The sequence below is a fragment of the Festucalex cinctus genome, chromosome 12 (genome assembly GCF_051991245.1).
Source record: "Festucalex cinctus isolate MCC-2025b chromosome 12, RoL_Fcin_1.0, whole genome shotgun sequence".
Lineage (NCBI taxonomy): Eukaryota > Metazoa > Chordata > Actinopteri > Syngnathiformes > Syngnathidae > Festucalex > Festucalex cinctus.
The window spans coordinates 21,752,990-21,776,990 of NC_135422.1; the positions used below are offsets into that span (position 1 = coordinate 21,752,990).

The following is a 24,001-nucleotide window of genomic DNA, read 5'->3' on the forward strand; positions in this document are numbered from 1 at the left end:
CTTGATGCATTGGCAAAGCACCCGGCGCCTTCATTGAAAAGGGAGCTCTCGTGATTTTGATGTGATGCCTTTGACCTTTGACCTTGGAGAAGTGGGTGGACACCCAGGATAAATGTACAGGATTCCAGCTCTGACATACTCTTGCTGCTGGTGGAGCCAAATGACGATGCTCCAACGCAATGGAAAGGTTGGCACAAGCATCTACCATACATGTTCATACACGCACTATTTCAAACCGGGTGGCCTCTGTGACTTTGGCACGACCTTTGTTACTCTTAGGCTTTATCGTGGAGGCTGAAATTTTGGGTACACGATGAAGTAGGGGTCGCCTTTAACATGCAGTATGTGGAAAGTAGGTACCTCTGGTTGCAGGGCCGAGCAACGAGGTCTAAACACACTAACAAAGAGGCGGTTGAGAGGCCCTGTGTGACTTTAGTGTGACCTTCTAAACACCTAATTTTGAATAGAGTGCTAAAACCCAGAACACACAATGGTTCCGGTGGAGCAACTTGTAGGGTACGTGAATCAATATCATTTAGATTTGGCGGGAAAAGAAGACTACAAGGGTTTTCCAAGCCTAGGTCCTGAACAGTCTGTGATAGCAGCAACAGCAATACAAATGCAACGACTTCAGTCATCAGTCAAGACACAGTGTCCAATCACTGGTGAGCTATTTTCGAACAGATCCGTCAGACATGCTGGCATCAAAACATGTACTGTACACTTTTTTTTTTTTTTTTTACAAGTACAATGCAAACTTTCCGTGTATCTTTCCTCCCACCCTAAGTACTAAATATGGTATTTTGGTTAATATTGCATGAGTGGAATATAACCAGCCAAATCCAGCAGTTTTTATTAATATCACAAAGCAGATAGTTTGCCACTTGCTCTCAAGTGAAAAACAATAATGTTATTCAGTTTACAACTAATAACCAATCACAGCACAACTTTAGAAAACAGGTGAGCTGTGACTGGTCATTGCCTGAGCCCCGAGCAACTGTGATGTTATCTTCAGTCAACAGCAAGTGGCAAAATGGCCACCCGCTGAGATAGATAAAAACGGATGGATTTTGATTCATAACTCATATTTCACAAATGTAAAATTAATAAGAACATCATGTTTAGAATATTGAGGTCACATATTGTCAAGAAATATTCAAGCCATTGTTTCCATAACATGCATCAATAACGGGTAAGACTGTCAATAATGAGCCCTTTTCCCTTTTTTTGAGGGGACGTGTAAGCAGGGCCAAATGCTTGGCTACTTGCAGAGTTGAGGCAACAAACTGCCACTTTGAAGTTAATTGTATCCAATTATATTCCCCCCTTGTCTGCAGAGCAGTTACAAGGAGGAAAAGGAGAGCCAGGTGATGGAGGGAAGTTAAAAGAGACATGCAAAAAACAAACAAACTGACGTGTCATTAATTGTGTGTGGTGGATAGATCCAAAGGCAGTAAAACATGGCAAGGAGACAAACAGAAATGAGAATAACTTTATTGACTGGATGGAACGTGGACAGATTTGGCAGGGACAGGGAGGGAGACACTTGGCGGAAACGGGGAGACACTTGAGTAATCGTGGAGACTTGAGACATGGACAGACTTGGATTAACATGGAGACAGGAGTAGACGTGGTGAACTAGATTAACAAACAACCTTGGCATAGACAAAAAACAACAGAACGACACTTAAACTTCAGTATGGACCCCTGACCCCACCAAGGACCTTGCGGTGGGCTCATCGCTTGCGCCGGCAGACACTGGATCCGGGATCATCCGCCGTACTCGTGCCTCCTGGGGTTAGACCCTGGGCTGGAGATTGTGGCAGAGACGAAGGAATTTGGGGCTGCAGCAGCCGAGACGAATAAACTTGGGGCTGCGGCAGCGGAGACGAATAAACTTGGGGCTGCGGCAGCTGAGACAAGGAGACTGCAGCAACCGGCCCCAACGGGGGGACCTGGGACGGCGGCAATCCACCAGGGACAGAGAGGCCGGGGGCTGCGTCAGCCAGGAACTGAGAGGCTGGGGGGCTGCGTCGGCCAGGAACTGAGAGGCTGGGGGGCTGCGTCGGCCAGGAACTGAGAGGCTGGGGGGCTGCGTCGGCCAGGAACTGAGAGGCTGGGGGGCTGCGTCGGCCAGGAACGTCCTGGGGCTGTAGCGGCAGCAGCGGCACAGGCGAAGCATCCTGGGGCGGGTGTGGTTCAGGAGAAGAGTCAAGAGGCGGCCGTGGCTCAGGAGAAGCGTCAAGAGGCGGCCGAGGCACAGGCGAACAGCCAGGGAGTGCATAGGCGCCGGGACGGGGGCTGGAAACCGCCAAAGTGCCGGGACAGGGGCTTGAAGCCGGAATGGGGTTTTGAGGCTTCCACCGGGTCCTTGTTGGTGGGCTAATTGTGTCATGAACTGTGGAATTTGGCTGTGGTGGATAGACCCAAAGGTAGAGAAACTTGGCCGGGAGACAAACAGATATGAGAATAACTTTGACTGGATGGAACCTGAGAAGACTGGGCATGATTTGGTATGGACATGAGGAAGACAGACTGGCGGAGTCTTGAGGGAGACTCAATTAACAAACAACTTCAGCATAGACAACCCCAACAGCCCACCACTTAAACAAACTTCACCATGAAGCCCTGACATAGACAATGATCCCACACAGACAAGACAAAACCAACAGCCTAAATACACCAACACTAATGAGAAACACCTGGGGAACACACTAGGGAGAGGGCGTTGATTGGTCAACACACACTGGGAAGGGGAATGACACACAGGTGGACCTAATCAGACATAACGAGACAGGGGAACCACAGGAACATAAGACACTTACCAAAATAAAACAAAACCAACTCAAACAAAATTGAAACACAACAATGTGTATGTGAAAACATGAGCTAGTTCTCAAGACAAGAATATTCCACTGGCCTGTCTAAAAATAGCTGACCAGTGATGGGACAATCTGACTTAGTAAGAACAATTAGAATAGGAATGTCAACATCTAACAACAGCATAGTCGTCTGTCCAGATGTGGTCTTGCACTAGGGGACCCCCCTTGACACTCAATGATCCGAACCACTTATCCACAGATTTTGACCATGGTCTGTGGTCTCAGTGTTGTGCTGTTCAAATAGCTCACGAATGACTGAATGCAAGATATGCCATTTTAACATGAATATTACCACTAAAATATTCCAACATCAACAAGCAACCAAATATCGATTTATAAAATTTTGATATGGACAGAAAGCCTGCCATACCTGCATGCACCCCTCTCTCCGCTCCCAGGGTTCAATGCATGTAGTTTACAGGAAACTTTCATGACACGAGAAGAGGACGCCAGAAGCAACAAACCATTAAAAGGTAAGACACCTGTGATTACAAATTGCTAACTGTATGTTAAGAAACAATGTTTAATGATAGATAAGTCTAGAGCTGGACTGGCACAAAAAATAAAATAGGCCCTGACATTTTGACTTAGGCCCACCGGCCTCCTGCCTAATGTAGTTTTGCCACTGATGTTTATTGATGATGTTTCAGTTGGCTATCTGTATTCGAACTTAACTAACAGACTGGTCCCTCTAAATTGTGGGCCAGCCTCTTGGTGTAAAAAGTAGGAAAATAATAATTAAAAAGCACTGCATCAGCCCCAATAGGCCCACCGGGCATGTGCCCAGTATGCCAGATGGCCAGTCCAGGCCTGGATAAGTTGATTAAAAAATATGCTACATTCAGGTTTCTGACATTGCAAATGATTGATCAAGTGATAATTAGGCCACGATACGTAGCTTGCGTGTCAGCTACACTTTAAGTAGTCTCACTTTAGTTGGAGTAGCTTTAAGTAGGGCCTACTGTTAGTCAAGGACCGAATTTTACCATCCGTTATGATTAATATCCAATCTACACTATCATATAAGGTGCATAGTGCTGTATGAAAAATAAACTGATTATTCGGTGCAAACAACAGATAATTGGCAGGTTTTGCATGTCTCTGCCAGTAGATTATGGAGTTATAGAAGACAAAATCTGTGACAAAATCTGCTTAACGTTTACTCACTGTATTGACAAAAATAATGTGTTTCGTCAATGGAGTGTGATGAATAAAATCTTAAATTTGTTGTGCTAAAAGTGGAATTCTGAATATTGTGCATGAAAATGGATAGATGATGAATTAGCTGTCATTATTATTTATTAGGGCCGGGTGATATGACCAAAATTGGTATACTGTAGGTTAGTTTATGCTTCACTAAAGACAAACAATATATCATCATATACATGTCAGGAAGAAGAAACATTTCAACAAAATAACATGAACACATATGGTGAAATTAGAAAATTACCCATGTACATTTACATGCAGCGGAGCAGAGATAAGAAATGCAAATTAAAATAACTATCAAACAATGCCTACACTTATTTTCCTTTAAAGATAAAATCAAAATACCTTTTATTCATTTATTATATTAACTGTTGCGCATATTGTGCATGTCAGGTGACAAAAAAGTGTGACCCGCCCCATTTTGTCGACGTCATTTCCTGTGTAGTCGCGGGAAAGCTGGACTTCGCGTTAGTCTTGGAGTTGGCGCCGTTCTGTTCGAAGGTAGGCTACTAAACTGTCTTAAGTATTTTAAAACGATCGCTTTTTGAGCAGCATTTTCCATATACTGACTGATATGCCTGTAAATTCGAGGGCGCTAGATATTTTTCAGTAACCTAAGACATTGCACGTTGTTTGTTGGCATACTGCTGACTGGAGCTTGCAGCCTTGACCTCGCTAAGTTAGAGGAAATTTCAAACTCATTAGGCTTGCGCTAACAAGCCTTGTCCTAAAATGCAGCGGAATCTCCAGTTACGAAAAATTCCCCCCCAAACAAACTACCCCCCACCCACCCACCCCGCTTTTTTTTTCTTTAATTAGCTTTTTTAATTCCAAACAAATTTTTGGTCGAAAATATGACTCTAGTGACGCATATATTTTGTTATGCAAACCGTCTCAGCATTGCTGATGTAGTTTGCGAACAGGTGAACGACAGTAGGCTTCTGCGTGTAGCCTCTTTTTCTCGTTCACTCACTCGCTACTGGCCAGTGGCCAAGGAGGGGGGGAGGGGAAGTTTCTCTCTTCTCGTTCATTCCGTACTGGCCAGCACTTTTTTTTTTTTTTTTAATTACGAACAAATTTTTGGTCGAAGATATGCCTCTAGTGACGCATATATTTTGTTATGCAAACCGTCTCAGCATTACTGATGTCGTTTGCGAACAGGTGAACGACAGTAGGCTTCTGCGTGTAGCCTCTTTTTCTCGTTCACTCACTCGCTACTGGCCAGTGGCCAAGGAGGGGGAGGGGAAGTTTCTCTCTTCTCGTTCATTCCGTACTGGCCAGCACTTTTTTTTTTTTTTTTTTTTAAATTAAGTTTTTAAATTACGAACAAATTTTTGGTCAAAAATATGCCTCTAGTAACGCATATATTTTGTTATGCGAACCGTCTCAGCATTACTGATGTCGTTTGCGAACAGGTGGACAGTAGGCTTCTGCCTGTAGCCTCTTTCTCGTTCACTCACTCGCTACTGGCCAGTGGCCAAGGAGGGGGGGAGGGGAAGTTTCTCTCTTCTCGTTCATTCCGTACTGGCCAGGTTGGCGGTGGGGAAGTTACCTCAAACTGGCCTCATGCCCTAATTAGTCGAAGCTCCAGTTCCAGCTTGCTCTTTACCATGCACGCTCGTAATTGGTCAATTGTAGGGGGCGGGAGGACACCTCACGTGGGGGTGCAATTTATATGCAGGGAAGCGCAAGAGAGAAAGGAGTGAACACGAAGTCAAGTCAAGTCAAGCTGATGACACGTTGTTTTACAAAATGAGCGACAGAAAAAGACGCACATATGGACACATTTTGACTTCGTGGATAATACCAGGGCAGAGTGTAGAAGTCTTTAACCCCAGAAAGACAGAACAGTAGATGAACTGGGTAAAATAATGGCTGACATCGTTAATGCTCATTGTGGCTTAATTACCTCTTCTCCTTTTGTATTGTGCCAAAAAGGTGCATACGCACAGTGGTCTCTCTCACTGGAGCGGTCGGCTAGATTTCTGATGAATGTCACGTGGCAAAAACGTTTGGCTGTATGTATGATACACATATAGTATTTACTGTATTGGTGTGTCTCTTAAATTGGATTTGGGGGGGCCCGAATGACACACAAATCTCTGTCTACTCCCTGTGGTTAAGTTTCATCCATTTTACTTCTTGGACTAACTGCCATTCACCTAGAAGATGACATTAATTGGTAAATGTGTTCATAATGGGAAACAAATGTGTAGCTGCAGTCTCTAAAGCATGAGGTGTGGAACTATGAGTGTGTAATTTTGGATATGTTTATGTAGACTTTTTAAGATAATGTTCAGAGTGAGTTACATAATCCGCCTTGATAACCAAAACCCTCTTTGCCATAGAAAGATGGCAAACAATGGAAGAACAGTGCAAAGGCGGAGGAATCGGGTCACTCCACAAAAAGATGCTGAGCAGCATGTACTATTGGAAAAGGATAAGATGGGACTTAGAGAGTCCTTCATTAACCCATTCAAAGGTGAGTATACATTTTTCAAGACATTAATTTGATCTTTGTTTATGTGCATGATATGAATGGCTCTCATAGCTGCAATTAACCAACTGCAAATTAAGACATGTTTTCCACATACATGCATCTGTAGTAGGCTGCTACAGATTCATTTTGGTGGCCACTAATAGATTTTAGATCAAAATGTGACTTGTGTGTACATTTTGTTTTGCTGTGTGGAGATTTTGCCACTTTGCTCCTTGTGTGTGTGCTGATTAATACCACCGCTTTTCTTTATGATGATGCAAATACAGCACATCAAATGAAGTATCAAAAGTAGCATTGATCTTTGAGTCGATCTTGTTATCAGAGGCAACACTAATTCAGTACTTGTGTATTTTGTTTGGAAACACCATTTGATATGGGGAAAAATTCACATTACGATATCAATTGCAGCCCTATGCTAATGGTATACAGTGTTCCCTCACTTGTTACGGGTGTGGTGAATTTCCTCGAGGTCGTAGTGGTTAAATAAAGTGACACGTATGAAAAACTTTGACCTGTTATAAAAATAGCTCGACACTGACTTGCTAAGAATTAAAAAGTAAAATGTTAACTTTTTTTTTTTAAACCTGTCATGACACGTTTCTTAATTTACCAAATATTATATATTTTGATTAAAAGTGTCATAGATTGTGTTAAATACAAGAAAGCGCTGTCTATATTTACTCATACAAAAAAGGACAAATAGCAGCATAAATAATTTTATGGGGTACTCACCATTGAAATTGGTGGTAAAAATCTGCGATAGAGTGAATCAACAATAAGTGAACTGCGAAGTAGGGATGGACCACTGTATATCACAATATAAAATAGGGTTAAAATATATATTAAATTAGTATTTTCTGAATAGATTATTTTAGTCTTTAGCGCTAACCCATGTTAACAACTGAGTCAGAAGCTAAAGGGCAAATATCAACTAAAATACTTAATACGATTCACACCTTCCTTTCATGGCAGCATTTAAAAAGCATGTTTCTGGTATCGTGATAGTCATGTACAGTTTCACAGTATTGGTGCCAGTCTGCATAGTTTTGGTTCAATTTCAAAATATTTACAGCCAAAAAAAAAATCTAAAGTCACAGTTTTGTCATCAGTTTGTCTCCATCTTTAATAAACATGTCAGGAATGATGGTACAAGCTGCAAAATCTAATCAAAGTTCAATGTATATAATCTTAATTATCTTCATTATTTGTCTATACTTTTAAAGAATTCAAATTGTTAACTAATGATGGTTTTAAAAAGCGCATTTGCTTGTTGGTGCAAAATGCTGTATGTTCTGATTAGTCGACTAATTACGACTACTGTTGATTAGATTATTTTTATTTTTTTCTCGCCTCTCCTCAAGGTCGAGGTGTGGTTGCTACACAGACTTTTACCAAAGAAGAATTTGTGCTGGAGTACCGTGGAAAGCTTTGTGAACAAGGTCTTGAGCAAAATTTGGAGCGTAATGAACAAGAAGCAGTCTTCCTATTTTATTTCAACTGGAGAGGTAAAGGTTGGTGGTAAGTATTTCTCTATCTGAACTTGAGTTGAGTTGTTTGGAATGTTTATGGACAAAAAAAACAAACACAGATGTGTAGTCAACATTCGCTATGAATGAGTACTACGTAATGCATAGATCAGGCATGATCTATGCCTTTGCTCAGCCGTTAGATAAAACTTCAAACTCTAGACTTCCCTTTTCCATTTGAATCATATCTATACTGGGCAGGCAGCTTCCACTCTTATTTCCCTCCCCCCCTCCAGTCTTGATGCATCAGATGAAGACCAGTCATTGGGAAGGCTCGTAAATGACAACCACATAAAGCCAAACTGCAAGATGAAGGTTATTGAAGTTGGTGGTTTGCCACATCTTTGCCTTTTTGCAATCCGAGACATCGCTCCAGGTGAAGAATTGTCGTATAACTACGGAAATTCAGACTGGCCTTGGCGCAAAAAGGTATTGGGTCATTTATGTCATCTTGTAACTTATTCATGTTATGTTTGTGCTATCATGTTTTCCATATATTGTCTTTTCCTCTTTGAGCAGACACCATCACTTGAGGCCGCTGAAGACACGAATGCAAGCAAAAGACCTAAGGTGAAATACAGGTTCTACTACACTGCTTCTATCATTTAATATAGGGGAAATTGTGTGTGTTTTTACGAAACCCCAACTCAAAAGTAGTTGGGGCATTGTAAACAAGTACAATAGGATTTACAAATCTTTTTTGACCTAGATATGTACTGGTATCTTATTGTGCCATGTTATGATTGCTCTATCATGGTTTCCATATATTGTCTTTTCCTCTTTGAGCAGACACCATCACTTGAGGCCGCTGAAGACACGAGTGCTAGCAAAAGACCTAAGGTAAAATACAGGTTCTACTACACACTGCTTCTATCATTTAATATAGGCAAAATTGTGTGTGTTTTTACGAAATTCCAACTCAAAAGTAGTTGGTGCATTGTAAACAAATACAATATGATTTGCAAATCTTTTTGCGACCTGTAACTGTCCCCGATTAGGTGATAATTTGTCTGTCTTCTTTTGAATAGACCCAAAAGTATGTATCTTATTGTGCTGTGTTATGATTGCTCTCACGTTTTCCATGTATTTTCTTTTCGTCATTGAGCAGACACCATCACTTGAGGCCGCTGCACACACGAGTTCAAGCAAAAGACCTAAGGTAAAATACAGGTTCTACTTGACACAGCTTCTATCATTTAATATAGGGAAAATTGTGTGTTTTGACGAAACTCCAACTCAAAAGTAGTTGGGGCATTGTGAACAAATACAATAGGATTTACAAATCTTTTTCGCCCTATATATATGTACCGGTATCTTATTGTGCCATGTTATGGTTGCTCTATCATGTTTTCCATATATTCTCTTTTCCTGTTTGAACAGACACCATCACTTGAGGCCGCTGAAGACACGAGTGCGAACAAAAGACCTAAGGTAAAATACAGGTTCTACTACACACTGCTTCTATCATTTAATATAGGCGAAATTGTGTGTGTTTTTACGAAACCCCAACTCAAAAGTAATTGGGGCATTGTAAACAAATACAATATGGTTTGCAAATCGTTTTCGACCTATATATATGTATCTTATTGTGCCATGTTATAATTGCTCTATCACGTTTTCCATATATTCTTTTTTCCTCTTTGAGCAGACACCATCACTTGAGGCCGCTGAAGACATGAGTGCGAGCAAAAGACCTAAGGTAAAATACAGGTTCTACTACACACTGCTTCTATCATTTAATATAGGCAAAATTGTGTGTGTTTTTACGAAATTCCAACTCAAAAGTAGTTGGTGCATTGTAAACAAATACAATATGATTTGCAAATCTTTTTGCGACCTGTAACTGTCCCCGATTAGGTGATAATTTGTCTGTCTTCTTTTGAATAGACCCAAAAGTATGTATCTTATTGTGCTGTGTTATGATTGCTCTCACGTTTTCCATGTATTTTCTTTTCGTCATTGAGCAGACACCATCACTTGAGGCCGCTGCACACACGAGTTCAAGCAAAAGACCTAAGGTAAAATACAGGTTCTACTTGACACAGCTTCTATCATTTAATATAGGGGAAATTGTGTGTTTTTACAAAACCCCGACTCAAAAGTAGTTGGGGCATTGTAAACAAATACAACAGGATTTGCAAATATTTTTCGACCTATATATCTCTCTAATTGTGCTATGTTATGATTGCTCTCACGTTCTCCATATACTTTCTTTTCGTCTTTGAGCAGACACCATCACTTGAGGCCGCTGAAGACACGAGTGCTAGCAAAAGACCTAAGGTAAAATACAGGTTCTACTACACACTGCTTCTATCATTTAATATAGGGGGAATTGTTTGTTTTTACGAAACCACAGCTCAAATGTAGTTGGAGCATTGTATTAACGTATAAACAAATACAATGACTTGCAAAACGTTTTCGACCTATATTCACACAACTGTCCCAGATTAGGTCATGAAAATTTCTCTCGTTATGAATAGACCCAAAAGCAGCCTAAGTATCGTATTGTGCCATGTTAGGGTTGCTCCGTCATGTTTTCCATATTGTCTATTCTTGTTTGAGCAGACACCATCTCTTGAAGTTGCTGAAGACATGAGTGCTGGCGACAGATGTCAGGTAAGATCCAGTTTCTAAAACTGCTGTTTCATGTATTGTTTTCGGCTAAACTGATTTTTCGTGTTGTAGTTAGGGCTGAACGAGTGTGGAAAATGATCTAATTGCATTTCACCCCCCCAAAAATAATGGATATACAGTGTTCCCCAACTTTTTGCAGGTGATACATTCCATGCCATGAGTAGCAAGTGTGTTCCTCAGTTTGTTTAAAATGGCCCCAAAATTATGGATGGGCGTAGCTATCACAATGACAATCCCCATTTAGGTTTGGGTGTTAATTGTGTGTGCTTGTGTGTTTTGAATGACCCCAAAAGTATGGATCACCATAGCTACTGTAGTGATAACTGTCCCCAATTTGACTTGGGTATCAAGTGTATGTGCTAGTGTGTTTTGAATGACCCCAAAAGTATGGATAGATATAGCTATTACAGTGACTGTCCCCAGTTAGGTTTGGGTGTTAAGTGTGTGTGCTAGTGTATTTTGAATGACCCCAAAAGTATGGATCGCTATAGCTACAATAGTGATGCCTGTCCCCAATTTGACTTGGGTATCAAGTGTGTGTGCTAGTGTCTTTTGAATGACCCCAAAAGTATGGATCGCTAAAGCTACAATAGTGATGCCTGTCCCCAATTTGACTTGGGTATCAAGTGTATGTGCTAGTGTGTTTTGAATGACCCCAAAAGTATGGATAGATATAGCTATTACAGTGACTGTCCCCAGTTAGGTTTGGGTGTTAAGTGTGTGTGCTAGTGTATTTTGAATGACCCCAAAAGTATGGATCGCTATAGCTACAATAGTGATGCCTGTCCCCAATTTGACTTGGGTATCAAGTGTGTGTGCTAGTGTCTTTTGAATGACCCCAAAAGTATGGATCGCTAAAGCTACAATAGTGATGCCTGTCCCCAATTTGACTTGGGTATCAAGTGTGTGTGCTAGTGTCTTTTGAATGACCCCAAAAGTATGGATCGCTATAGCTACAAGAGTTAGGACTGTCCCCAATCTGACTTGTGTATCAAGTGTGTGTGCATATATGTAAAATGACCCCAAAAGTATGTCTAGACCGGGGGTGTCACAATGACTGTCCCCAATTAGGCTTTGGTGTCAAGTGTGTATCTGTGTCTTTAATGACCCGAAAAGTATGAAAAGCCACACCTATCGTAATTGCTGTCCCCCAGTATGATTTGAGTATCAAGCGTGTCTTTGTTTTAAATGACTTAAAAAGTATGGGTAGCCATAGCTGCAGTATTGTTTTCAGTTGGACTTGGACATGAAGTGTTTGAATGACCCCAAAAGTATGGATTGTCCACGTTCAACTTTGACCAGTTAGCTTGACGCTAAAAAATGTCCCAAAATGCAACAAACGCAGTCACCTGAAGCCGTAAAATATAAGCATATAAAATTATCTAAAAATATCATTGTGTAATGTTGTTTTCTCTATCATGTTTTTTATTCCTATACGTTTGATCTTTGTCAGCAGACACCACCTCTCGAGGTGGGAGATGACAGGATGGATGCTGGCGACAGGCCTCAGGTAAGATCCAGTTTCTCCCACACCGTTGTACCATGCACTGATTAGGGCTGAATGGTTAATTGAATTTGATAAAACATGTTGTATTTTTAAATTAATTGTAAAGACACAGATTTGACAGGTCATTATTGTATTGAAAAGTGGTGGGGTGGAGGAGCCCAAAAAATTCCTTTAGTGAATTAGGTTATGGCATATTGTGCGTGTCTCTCTGTTTTGATTGGCCCTAAAATTATCGGTCCACATGGCTATCGTAATAACGTTCCTTGTGTGGTGTGATTTGAACAAACAAATAGTATGGTTTGGTATGTTTGTAGTAATGCCTGGACCAATTAGGTCAGGGCAAATTGGCTGTTTTGAATGACCCCAAAATTATGGATAGACAATGTTAAGTTGAAATGTCCTGCCATAGATGCAGTCACCTGAACACCTATAAAATTAAGTGTGAAATTATTTTTAGCATTTTTTTTTCTTTTTTTTTTTTTTTTTTTTTTTTTTTCTTGTAATCATTTTTTGTATTTGTCATTTCAGCAGACACCATTATGTGAAGTCACAGATGATATCCTAAATGTTGCCAATAGTCCTCAGGTAAGGTTAATAAATACAAGTTATCACTGTTAGATTTTCATGCGTGAAAAAATAGGATAAAATTTATATTAATCTGTAATGACATGAGTAGTTTGGCCTTTATATATGTCCTTATGTGAATGTCTTATTTTTTCACATTCTACAGACAAAAAAAAAGATGTGATTTACAAAGAAACGTTTTTCCTCAATACATTATGGTAACTGTACACTTTTTCTTTTCTTCAGTCTTCCACATGTTTGGACGAATCACCGGAGATCTCTGATGATACAGACTATGATGATAAAGATTATATTCCAGAAACAGAAAAACAAAATATGTTCGACTCTGACGATAGCATAGACTTGTGTCCACTGGAGAAAACATCATCTTCATCTGTCTTCCCATCTTTGGCTAATTCAGCTATTGATGCTCAAACCTCTGAGAAGACAAAGACAAACACTTCAAGGAAGAGGAGCCTACTTAAGGTCTCTGGGACAAGAAACCAAAGTCCTCTGAAAAAAAGCAGAGTCCAGTGTATTTCAGAATCTATCAAAGTGTCTCCACCCTCAAACTCTAAAATTAAGAGAGTATATGATAAACGGAACTACTGTCTGTATTGTCTAACGCCCTCATCAAAAATTGCAAGACATCTAGAAGCTAAGCATGCAGATAAAGAAGAGGTTGCGAAAGCATTCATGCATCCAAAGAATTCACAGGCAAGACGAGATGAGTTGAATATTTTACGACGCCGTGGAAATTATGCTCACAATTCTCTTATTGTGAGGAGTGGAGAAGGAGATCTGCAGGCCTGCTATAGACCTCGGGAAAGAAAACAAGGTTCCGATTTTATCCATTGTTTTCATTGCCAAGGGCTCTATGCCAAGAAAACAATCTGGAAGCACATTAAAATCTGTCCTGCCAAGAAAAAATCTGAGAAGGAATTAGGTGTTTCTAAAAAGCGAGTTCAATCAAGATGTGCATTAAAAACTGCAGTAGCATGTGAAATTAGTGACGGATTAAAAACTGTACTTTCCTGCATGATCTACGATGAGGTGACTCGTGTGATCTATGACGACGACCTACTCTTAAAGTTTGGACAGCATCTCTTTGATCTAAATGGATCAAGAAAGAACCGACATGACTACATAAGGCAAAGACTTAGAGAACTTGGTAGACTGCTGACAGAGGCCCGGAAGAATTCATCTATTCGCAAGGCAGTGGAGCTCATCTATCCTGCAAACTTTAATCGTGTGATAACTGCAGTGAAGGTATTGGCTGGGCACAACTCGGAAAACAACACATACAAAAAACCCTCCTTAGCCTTAAAAATTGGTCACAGTCTGGGTGTACTTAGTGAGCTGATTGAAAGTGATAGTTTGTCTTCAGTTGACAGAGATGAGTGCTTGTTGGAATATGCTAGAGAATTTAAGACAATCAAAAATTTCAGATGGAAGGCATTGATTAGCAGAGGTGCGACGACGACAATGACAGAGGCAAAGTGGAATGCACCACAGATTTTACCTTTCACTGAAGATGTCAAACTTTTGGACGAACATGTGGAAAAGAGTAGAGAAGTTGCAGAAAGAATGCTTAAACTCTGTCCTTCTGCGAGTAATTATGCAGCACTGGCGAAAGTGACACTGGCTCAGGTGATAATTTTCAACAGAAGAAGAGAAGGAGAGGTGTCAAGAATGGAACTGTCTACTTTCGTAGAAAGGAAAGAGCTGGAACATAACGAGGACATGGCAGCCTGTCTCACCCCTCTGGAGAACAAGATGTGCGAGTTTTTCACTAGATTAGAAATCAGGGGGAAACGAGGAAGAGGTGTCCCTGTGCTCCTAAAACCATCAATGGTCTCAGCCATGGAGCTCCTAGCTCAAACCCGTGAGATGTGTGGAGTCTTAAAAGAAAATGTATTCATGTTTGGAAGACCGGAAGCCATGACTGCTTACAGAGGGGGAGAGTGCATCCAAAAGCTTGCAAAGGAGAGTGGTGCTAAAAATCCAGAGGCCTTAACATCAACAAGGCTCAGGAAGCACATAGCTACAATGTCACAGGTTCTTAATCTTCAAGAAAATGAAGCAGACCAACTTGCGGACTTTCTGGGACATGACATTCGTGTGCACAGGCAGTATTATCGACTACCACAAGGAACACTACAGCTTGCCAAAATGAGCAAAATGTTGTTAGCTGTGGAGCAAGGAACCCTCTCCCAGTATAAAGGTCAAACCCTTGATGACGTTCAGATTGACCCGCAAGGTATGGATGTGTGTTTATTGGTACAACATATTGTGAATGCTGCCAAGTCAAGATTGTCTTTCTGCTAAATTAGCTTGTTCTCTCACACGTTAACAGAACACTTCTTTGAAAGCTACAATCTTCAATGTTTTTGCTCTATTTTCAGAAAAAGTTGACTCTACACAAGACCCAGAGGAATCAAGCGATGAGGAAAGTGATCTCACAGTCCCAGAAGCTACAGGGGAAGCAGATGTTGAGGAAGAGGCTGCAACATCCCTTCCATCTTCTTCCAAGACCACTCTCATTGAAGGTACAAACAAAAATTAGATAGAGAAACTGTTTTTCACTGGCCTATACTACGTAATTGATTTTGGTTTTCACTGGCCTATACTACGTAATTGATTCTCCTAGGTAAGGTTCTGTAAAATAAGTATGGGTGTTCATTTGGAAGGTTATGAAAATAATGGATAGACTGCAGTAACCATGGTTTAATTTAGTTGACTCTCCTGTTATTTACAGAAACAAGGAACAAAGCAAAAATGCAGTTAAGCTCAACACCAGGGTTTTTCCTGGCTCAAATTGAAACAGAGGTGGCATCCCACTGTCTATGATGGGTGACTACTGATATCGGGTATCGGTGCCAATACCAGTCTTATTTTAAGGTGTCAGTACTCACGGCGGTGACCGATACATTTAAATGCCACCCTCCTGCAGCCGTTTTACGAAACGGGACAAGAAATTATATGAACACAAAATTGCCATTAACTTCATGCAATTTTAAGGAAAAATAATATATTGGGATATAGATGTCTTTCTTTAAAATAATCTGTCATTTATGGGTGGGGAATTTTATTGACTAGTGGTATCGATATTTGATATCATTATCAGTTGGAGAAAAAAAATTGTATCGAACATCCCTAATACTGACCGTGCACCATTACGTGTATGTATTCTGTAAATTCAAGAGACTCTTTCATTTTTTTTTTTTTTTTTTTTTTTTTTTTTTTTTTTTTTTTTTAAACAAGGAACATATAATAGGTCCGTGTTGCAATAATAAGAATAATAGTTCAAATAAGAATGGCAGTGGTTACAATTTTGTTGTTTTTGTTTTTTAATGGGACACATCCATTAGCGAGGTGCTTGGCCATATTGAAGTTGTCCTCGCCTCGAGCCACAGTAACTTAAAAAAAGCCTTACAGGTTTGCTGTGACTGTTGGCCATGTAGGCAAAAAACTCCATGTAACACTTGGCACGTCACGGAGTGCTTGCAGCAATATTCCTGCCTTCACGCACTAAAGAGGTGTGCCACTTACTGATGTCTACAATGTAGACTACATATATTTTAGATACCGGTGCTATTTAAAAAAAAAAAAAAAAAAAGTGATACCGAGCAGTTTTTGACACTGAAACAATGAGGTACGGTACTAATACTGGTATCCTGTGCAACACTAGGCCACCGGTGGCTGCATTTCTTAACAATGGCGAGTAAGCCTATTTTTGCATTTTATTCAAATGAAAACCCGTGGAGAAGGGAGATTACATCTTTGCATTCTTTGAGTGAACACTCATCGCTCTATAGACCAGGCTAAAATTTTAAAGGTATATTTAATTTTTAAGCTTTGGTCCTATGAAGACAAGGAACAGTATTACTTTACCAATGTCGTACTTGCATTCAACATTGGAACTAAAAGAGCAGAGGTCATGTTTTGACTTTTTTAATTTGGACTGAAATTTTTTGACAGCGTTTGTCTTTTAACAGATATGGGAGTTTCCCAGATGACAGGAGGCATCACCAAACGTAAGTGGACCGATGCTGAAATATATGCTGTCGAAAAGCACATGATGCACTTCATCCATAAATGCCAGGTACCACAAAAGTTGGACTGCCTTCGCTGTATTAATTCTGAACCACATGCCCTAAAAAATCGCACTTGGACTGGTGTCAAAAACTTTGTCAGAAACCGCATTACGACCTTAAAGAGAAGGGCTTCTGCCAAATGCTAAGTCTCTTGGTTCGTTATTTTAAGAAATCCTCCTATAAGTGATGCACTCTCCTCACTTGTTCGGATAGTATTGGTACACCAATGTTATATTTTGCTTGTTATATTGTTATATTGTTATGTTGTTGTATATATTGTTAAATATAAACTGACACCAAATTCTAATTTGTTGGGTTTTTTTTCCTCCTTCTTTAACAGTGCATCCCTCCAACACTGGTTCGATGTCTTTGTTGTATGTGTTGAATATACTGTTATTTCACTAAATGCATTTTCAAATAACTGTACATTAAAAATGTTATTCATGATAGGCAAAGTATTAAATCTGACTAAAAATAGCAATATTAGCAAAGTATCACTTTAAAAACAACATACAGCAGAAACAATCACAACAGACCATTTCTGTCAAGAAATTGGGTCACAATTCTGGAAGCATAGAAACATACTGATTGTCTTTATTATGGAAATGTTTTTTGTTTTTGCAGGTATTTGGTGTTGATTTTTAAGGTGCCATCAGAGGAAATTGCCACACCCTCATTTAAAACATGAAATGATTATACATGTAATGATCATTTCTTGTCAGTCTGAGGTGATTTTGGTTTCATTCAGAGGTGAACTCCTTCATATACTGTATTCAACAGTGTTGAGATTGATTCTCACTGCTGGATGCTTAAATATGTATGATGTACATAGTATTTTTACCTTTGTCCCCAAAGGAAGGTAAGGTCCTCAAAGGTGACTTGAATTAGTTTGTGTATTCGTGTATTGCTGAGGTCCCCAAAATGGACATTAAAATTCCCCTGTCCCCAATCTCAAGGTAAAAATTCAGGTCTGTGAAATCTTGATGGAAGCTCAATTCCCAGGTGATTTTTACATTCTGTGATTTTTTTGTGTTGTATTACACCAACTTGCATCTTTCTAAGACATTCAGAAAGTGGTGTCCTCAAAGGTAGGGTATCAGAATGGTGTCCCCGAAATGGACTTAAGCGAGTATGTGTGTGTGTGTGTGTGTAGGGGTGTGTGTGTGTGTGTGTACAGTACATAATTAAATGCACTCCGTGAAGTTTTACAGTTTTACAGTATACAGTTGATACAGTATTTACCGCATTCACAAATTCTTTCCCCTGGTCCGTCAATATTCTCTTTGGTGCCTCAAACTGATGAAAAAATTTCAATATGCAAGACGATACTTGTGCAGCAGTTTTGTTCGGAAGTGGATATGCCTGTGGCCATTTTGTGTAATAATCTATCATTACACAAATGTATTCATTCCCATTTTTTGTTTTTGTAAGTTTTCCAATCAGGTCCATGCCCACAAGTTCAAAAGGGTGTGTGACCTAAAAAAGAAGAATAAAGAAAATCAGATTAAGATCACCATCCTTGGGAACAATTTAAATAATTGCCTGTGTAAATAAAAAGAAATGCCAACCCCTATCTTAATATGTTAACATGCTGTTGTGCAGAAGTAATTAACCTCCCTATTGGGTTTCAAATTACAATTTTTTAGCAATTCTTCTGTGAACCATAGATGATAAGCTATGTCGTATAATAAATCTACAGAATGTTTACCTTTATAGGAGTATACTGCACCTCCTTTTTTATCATTTTCTGGCTGGCCTGGCAAACTGTACATTGTGATACCTGCAAAGAACACATGTACATGAAAATGTTGCCATCAGCTAGCATTGTGGTTGTGGTTGATGATATTCCATGTTCTGTGTGAAAATAAAAGCACATGCACTAATAACTGTGTAAAATAATCTCGTAGAATTTTATTTAAAGCATATTAGCTTGCAGTATTGTGGGATTACCCATTATCAATATCAGCAGCCATTCCGGGCCAGTAAAATCTTTGACAAATGGCATGCCGTGTCTTCTTTTGCCCAGTGTGAGCTCCAGTCGCACTGGCAGGAAAGTCGATGAAAATATCATTGGCCTCTTCCGACCCACACACAACTTTGATTTTGCTTTGTCTGGCTTTAGCTTTGTAGTACAAATGCTCTCCTGAAAAAGAAAATGGAAAGCATATTAACTCCTAGAAATACTTTACTATTTACTATTTAAATTTCTATCCTATTATTAATTTAGAGAGAAACCTGTGGCTTGGTTTAAAAAACAAAACAAAACAAAACAAAAAAAAAAAAAAAAAGAACAAGTGAGAAAGGGGGGTGGGGACACACAGGCAAAGCAAATATTACTGCAAGTAGGGATTATTGTGTGTGATTTGCTGCAATAACCATTGCAATTATTTTTAATCATTGATAACATAACTAGTATTGTCTTAAAGAGGAAAATTATAGGGATGTATTAAAAGTTTTTATATCTTTTATGTTTCAACAGAAATAATATGAGAACATCTCAGAAGGAACATAGCAGCAGCCAATATTGTTTTGGAAAGCTCTCTATAGTGCCAACACATGTCGCTGAATGTGTTTTGCACCCGTTTCTTGGGGAGACATGCGTAATTACTGGTGTAGAATAAATTCACCTGTATAGGACATGTACAGAAATTAGAAAAGTTATTTGTACATTTGGGGGAGTAGCATTAGCTGTCATTTCCATTATTCCACCTTTTCTTGTCTCCAACCAAGCTTAATTGTGAAGAGAAGAACATTCTGTTAATTGATTTTGACGTTTAATTATAGTACTTATGTCCGCTTACAGTCGAAAGAAACACGCAAAATGCGTGCATGATTTCCTTTTCTGGTCGTATTACTTTTTGTAGTACCCTAAACCAAGGCAACTTCGCCATTTGGCCGTCAGATTTTAACGACGTACTACTTGAAATGACTTTAATTAGTCTCTGAAAATACCACTCACCTTCCACGTCATATTTTGCGGACTTTCGACGAATTTCATTTTTTTCCTTTTTTGATATGCCCGCCGAATATAGCCCTTTGGTTTTGTACGTTAGAATTACGTTATAGAGTGAAGGCTCCATTTTCATAATAATACTAGACCTCTGTTTGGTGAAATGAGGTTATAGGCCTCTCCTTGGGGAACGTGAAAGAACTCCAGGGGGTTCGTGACATTAAAAAAACAAAATTAAAAAGTAGCATCCATGCAAAAATGCTTTAAAAATAATTACTAAAATATGCAAATAATTCAATAAAATAGAAGTTCATAAAACAAATGTTATTCAACTTCATAGACTTCAAAATTTTGATCTACCCCATAAGAGAATGGTTCGACCCACCGAGCATCACCTGTCAATCATGTAAAAACTTTATTTAAAATTAAGATAGTTACCGGTATTTATTTTTGAGAACAGATCTTTGACCAAAAGGAAAACAGTGAATAGTGATTTATTTTTGTGTGCATAAATCTATAATTCATTTAATTGGTTATTTCTTTTTAGTAAACTATTTTTATTTTCAAAAAATTCAAGAGATTAATTAATTGAAGTTCCAAAGTTGAATAAATCAAAACACTTTATTTGAATTATTTATGCTTTTCAACCAAAAATGCTTTGCAGTGGTTCGGGGGTAGGCAATAGCTGGAAGAAAAAAATACTTACACTGTGGTTACATAAATGAAAAAAGGTTGAGAACCAATTGGTTAAAGGATAGACAATCAAATGCATCATTTGAAAAAATGTATAAAAGAGTGTTGTAATATTCTTTTTAAAAAGTAAACACTGAAACAAATGAGAAAACCTACCTAGCAATCAATCTGTTTACTGTGACTGCATCACCCATCGCAGATTGATACGTTGTCATTAAAAACAAAAAACAAAAAGACCAATAGGTAGGCTACATGCTATAAGTCCCCATGAGCATCCTAACCAGATATGCATGGGGATGCAATTCCAGGCAGTGCGTTTTTCCCAGGTTGCCTGATTATGCATCCCCCCCTAAAACAATTTCTGTTTGTCCAATCCTCACATGCTTTTCAGGGGAGGCCCAGGGGACGAGCAAGAGTAAGTGGGGTGAATTTGAAGTCCCCATGAGCATCCTAGCCAGATATGCATGGGGATGCAATTCCAGGCAGTGCGTTTTTCCCAGGTTGCCTGATTATGCATCCCCCCCCCCTAAAACAATTTCTGTTTGTCCAATCCTCACATGCTTTTCAGGGGAGGCCCAGGGGACGAGCAAGAGTAAGTGGGGTGAATTTGAAGTCCCCATGAGCATCCTAGCCAGATATGCATGGGGATGCAATTCCAGGCAGTGCGTTTTTCCCAGGTTGCCTGATTATGCATCCCCCCCCCTAAAACAATTTCTGTTTGTCCAATCCTCACATGCTTTTCAGGGGAGGCCCAGGGGACTAGCAAGAGTAAGTGGGGTGAATTTGAAGTCCCCATGAGCATCCTAACCAGATATGCATGGGGATGCAATTCCAGGCAGTGCGTTTTTCCCAGGTTGCCTGATTATGCATCCCCCCCCCCCCCCCCCCTAAAACAATTTCTGTTTGTCCAATCCTCACATGCTTTTCAGGGGAGGCCCAGGGGACTAGCAAGAGTAAGTGGGGTGAATTTGAAGTCCCCATGAGCATCCTAACCAGATATGCATGGGGATGCAATTCCAGGCAGTGCGTTTTTCCCAGGTTGCCTGATTATGCATCCCCCCCCTAAAACAATTTCTGTTTGTCCAATCCTCACATGCTTTTCAGGGGAGGCCCAGGGGACGAGCAAGAGTAAGTGGGGTGAATTTGAAGTCCCCATGAGCATCCTAGCCAGATATGCATGGGGATGCAATTCCAGGCAGTGCGTTTTTCCCAGGTTGCCTGATTATGCATCCCCCCCCCCCCCCTAAAACAATTTCTGTTTGTCCAATCCTCACATGCTTTTCAGGGGAGGCCCAGGGGACGAGCAAGAGTAAGTGGGGTGAATTTGAAGTCGCCATGAGCATCCTAACCAGATATGCATGGGGATGCAATTCCAGGCAGTGCGTTTTTCCCAGGTTGCCTGATTATGCATCCCCCCCCCCCCCCCCCTAAAACAATTTCTGTTTGTCCAATCCTCACATGCTTTTCAGGGGAGGCCCAGGGGACGAGCAAGAGTAAGTGGGGTGAATTTGAAGTCCCCATGAGCATCCTAGCCAGATATGCATGGGGATGCAATTCCAGGCAATGCGTTTTTCCCAGGTTGCCTGATTATGCATCCCCCCCCTAAATCCATTTCTGTTTGTCCAATCCTCACATGCTTTTCAGGGGAGGCCCAGGGGACTAGCAAGAGTAAGTGGGGTGAATTTGAAGTCCCCATGAGCATCCTAACCAGATATGCATGGGGATGCAATTCCAGGCAATGCGTTTTTCCCAGGTTGCCTGATTATGCATCCCCCCCCCTAAATCCATTTCTGTTTGTCCAATCCTCACATGCTTTTCAGGGGAGGCCCAGGGGACTACTAAGAGTAAGTGGGGTGAATTTGAAGTCCCCATGAGCATCCTAACCAGATATGCATGGGGATGCAATTCCAGGCAGTGCGTTTTTCCCAGGTTGCCTGATTATGCATCCCCCCCCCCCCCCCCTAAAACAATTTCTGTTTGTCCAATCCTCACATGCTTTTCAGGGGAGGCCCAGGGGACGAGCAAGAGTAAGTGGGGTGAATTTGAAGTCGCCATGAGCATCCTAACCAGATATGCATGGGGATGCAATTCCAGGCAGTGCGTTTTTCCCAGGTTGCCTGATTATGCATCCCCCCCCCCCCCTAAAACAATTTCTGTTTGTCCAATCCTCACATGCTTTTCAGGGGAGGCCCAGGGGACGAGCAAGAGTAAGTGGGGTGAATTTGAAGTCCCCATGAGCATCCTAGCCAGATATGCATGGGGATGCAATTCCAGGCAATGCGTTTTTCCCAGGTTGCCTGATTATGCATCCCCCCCCTAAATCCATTTCTGTTTGTCCAATCCTCACATGCTTTTCAGGGGAGGCCCAGGGGACTAGCAAGAGTAAGTGGGGTGAATTTGAAGTCCCCATGAGCATCCTAACCAGATATGCATGGGGATGCAATTCCAGGCAATGCGTTTTTCCCAGGTTGCCTGATTATGCATCCCCCCCCCTAAATCCATTTCTGTTTGTCCAATCCTCACATGCTTTTCAGGGGAGGCCCAGGGGACTACTAAGAGTAAGTGGGGTGAATTTGAAGTCCCCATGAGCATCCTAACCAAAGATGCATGGGGATGCAATTTCAGGCAAGGTGAATGTTAAATATGCCTGCTGGACTGCATCCCCACATGGTCATATTTTTAAAGCACGAGTATTGACCCAAGCAAGGATAAGGGTGAAGATGGTTGGATGGATGACGTTTTAAACGGTGACATGCACGTCCTTAGAAGATGTGCAGAAAACACTTGTTTCTTGTCTTGTCCCGTTGCAAAGCAATGCACAGTACTTGGGTATAAGCTTTAGACTTAGACTTGACTTTATTGATCCCTTTGGGATGGCTCCCTCTGGGAAATTTACATGTCCAGCAGCAATGAGAACAGATAATAAAATAAATAATTAAATCAATCAATCAATAAATAAGGTTATTACACCAGAGATTGAATTGATAATAATAATAATAATAATAATAAAAATAAAATAGAAAATAAAATTTCTTTAAAGCAGAACATACTTTTCAGTTAAAAACATGTATTGTTTTTGCGACAGTTTATATTCCAACACACACGCTAAAGCACATACAAAAGTGGCTCGTCTCAGGCATATCACTGTCTAAAAAAACAACAACTACATAATCTATACCCCCCCACCCTCGCGTCTTATCACGACCCCCCCACCCCCATGCTAAAGCACACACAAAAGTGGCTGTCTCAGGCGTAACGCTGTTTCAAAAAAGTACAAAATATATCAGACCCAAACACACACACACACACGCAAACCCACACACACACCTTCTCAACCACCACCAACGCTAAAGTATAAACAAAAGTGGCTCCTGCAACCTGGGTGAATTTCATGGCACTATGACTTTAAATCGAAGTATGGTTAGGGCGACGTAAGTGA

The 24,001-nt window shown here is 40.4% G+C and overlaps 1 protein-coding gene and 1 long non-coding RNA gene across 12 annotated transcripts; one reads left to right on the forward strand and one right to left on the reverse strand.

Moving 5' to 3' along the window:
• Positions 1-43: 43 nt before the first annotated feature.
• LOC144031303 (uncharacterized) lies at positions 44-17,220 on the forward strand. Of its 11 annotated transcripts, none has more exons than XM_077538308.1 (18): positions 44-3,355; positions 4,485-4,592; positions 6,440-6,573; positions 7,953-8,109; positions 8,354-8,546; positions 8,637-8,687; positions 8,907-8,957; positions 9,226-9,276; positions 9,498-9,548; positions 9,766-9,816; positions 10,085-10,135; positions 10,347-10,397; positions 10,683-10,733; positions 12,205-12,261; positions 12,787-12,843; positions 13,069-15,082; positions 15,228-15,371; positions 16,821-17,220. In XM_077538308.1, exons 3-18 carry the CDS (start codon positions 6,444-6,446, stop codon positions 17,063-17,065), a joined length of 3,405 nt encoding a protein of 1,134 aa, XP_077394434.1. In that variant the 5' UTR covers positions 44-3,355; positions 4,485-4,592; positions 6,440-6,443; the 3' UTR covers positions 17,066-17,220. The 11 variants fall into 11 exon arrangements, with proteins under 11 accessions (XP_077394434.1, XP_077394435.1, XP_077394429.1 ...); XM_077538309.1 differs by having other exon boundaries at positions 6,444-6,573; XM_077538303.1 differs by having other exon boundaries at positions 4,485-6,573.
• Positions 17,221-18,250: 1,030 nt separating this feature from the next.
• On the reverse strand, positions 18,251-18,995 carry LOC144031390 (uncharacterized). The gene is made up of 3 exons (XR_013287519.1): positions 18,870-18,995; positions 18,628-18,699; positions 18,251-18,395 (listed from the first exon to the last, which is right to left on the reverse strand). It is a non-coding gene; the product is annotated as an uncharacterized LOC144031390 (long non-coding RNA).
• Positions 18,996-24,001: the final 5,006 nt, after the last annotated feature.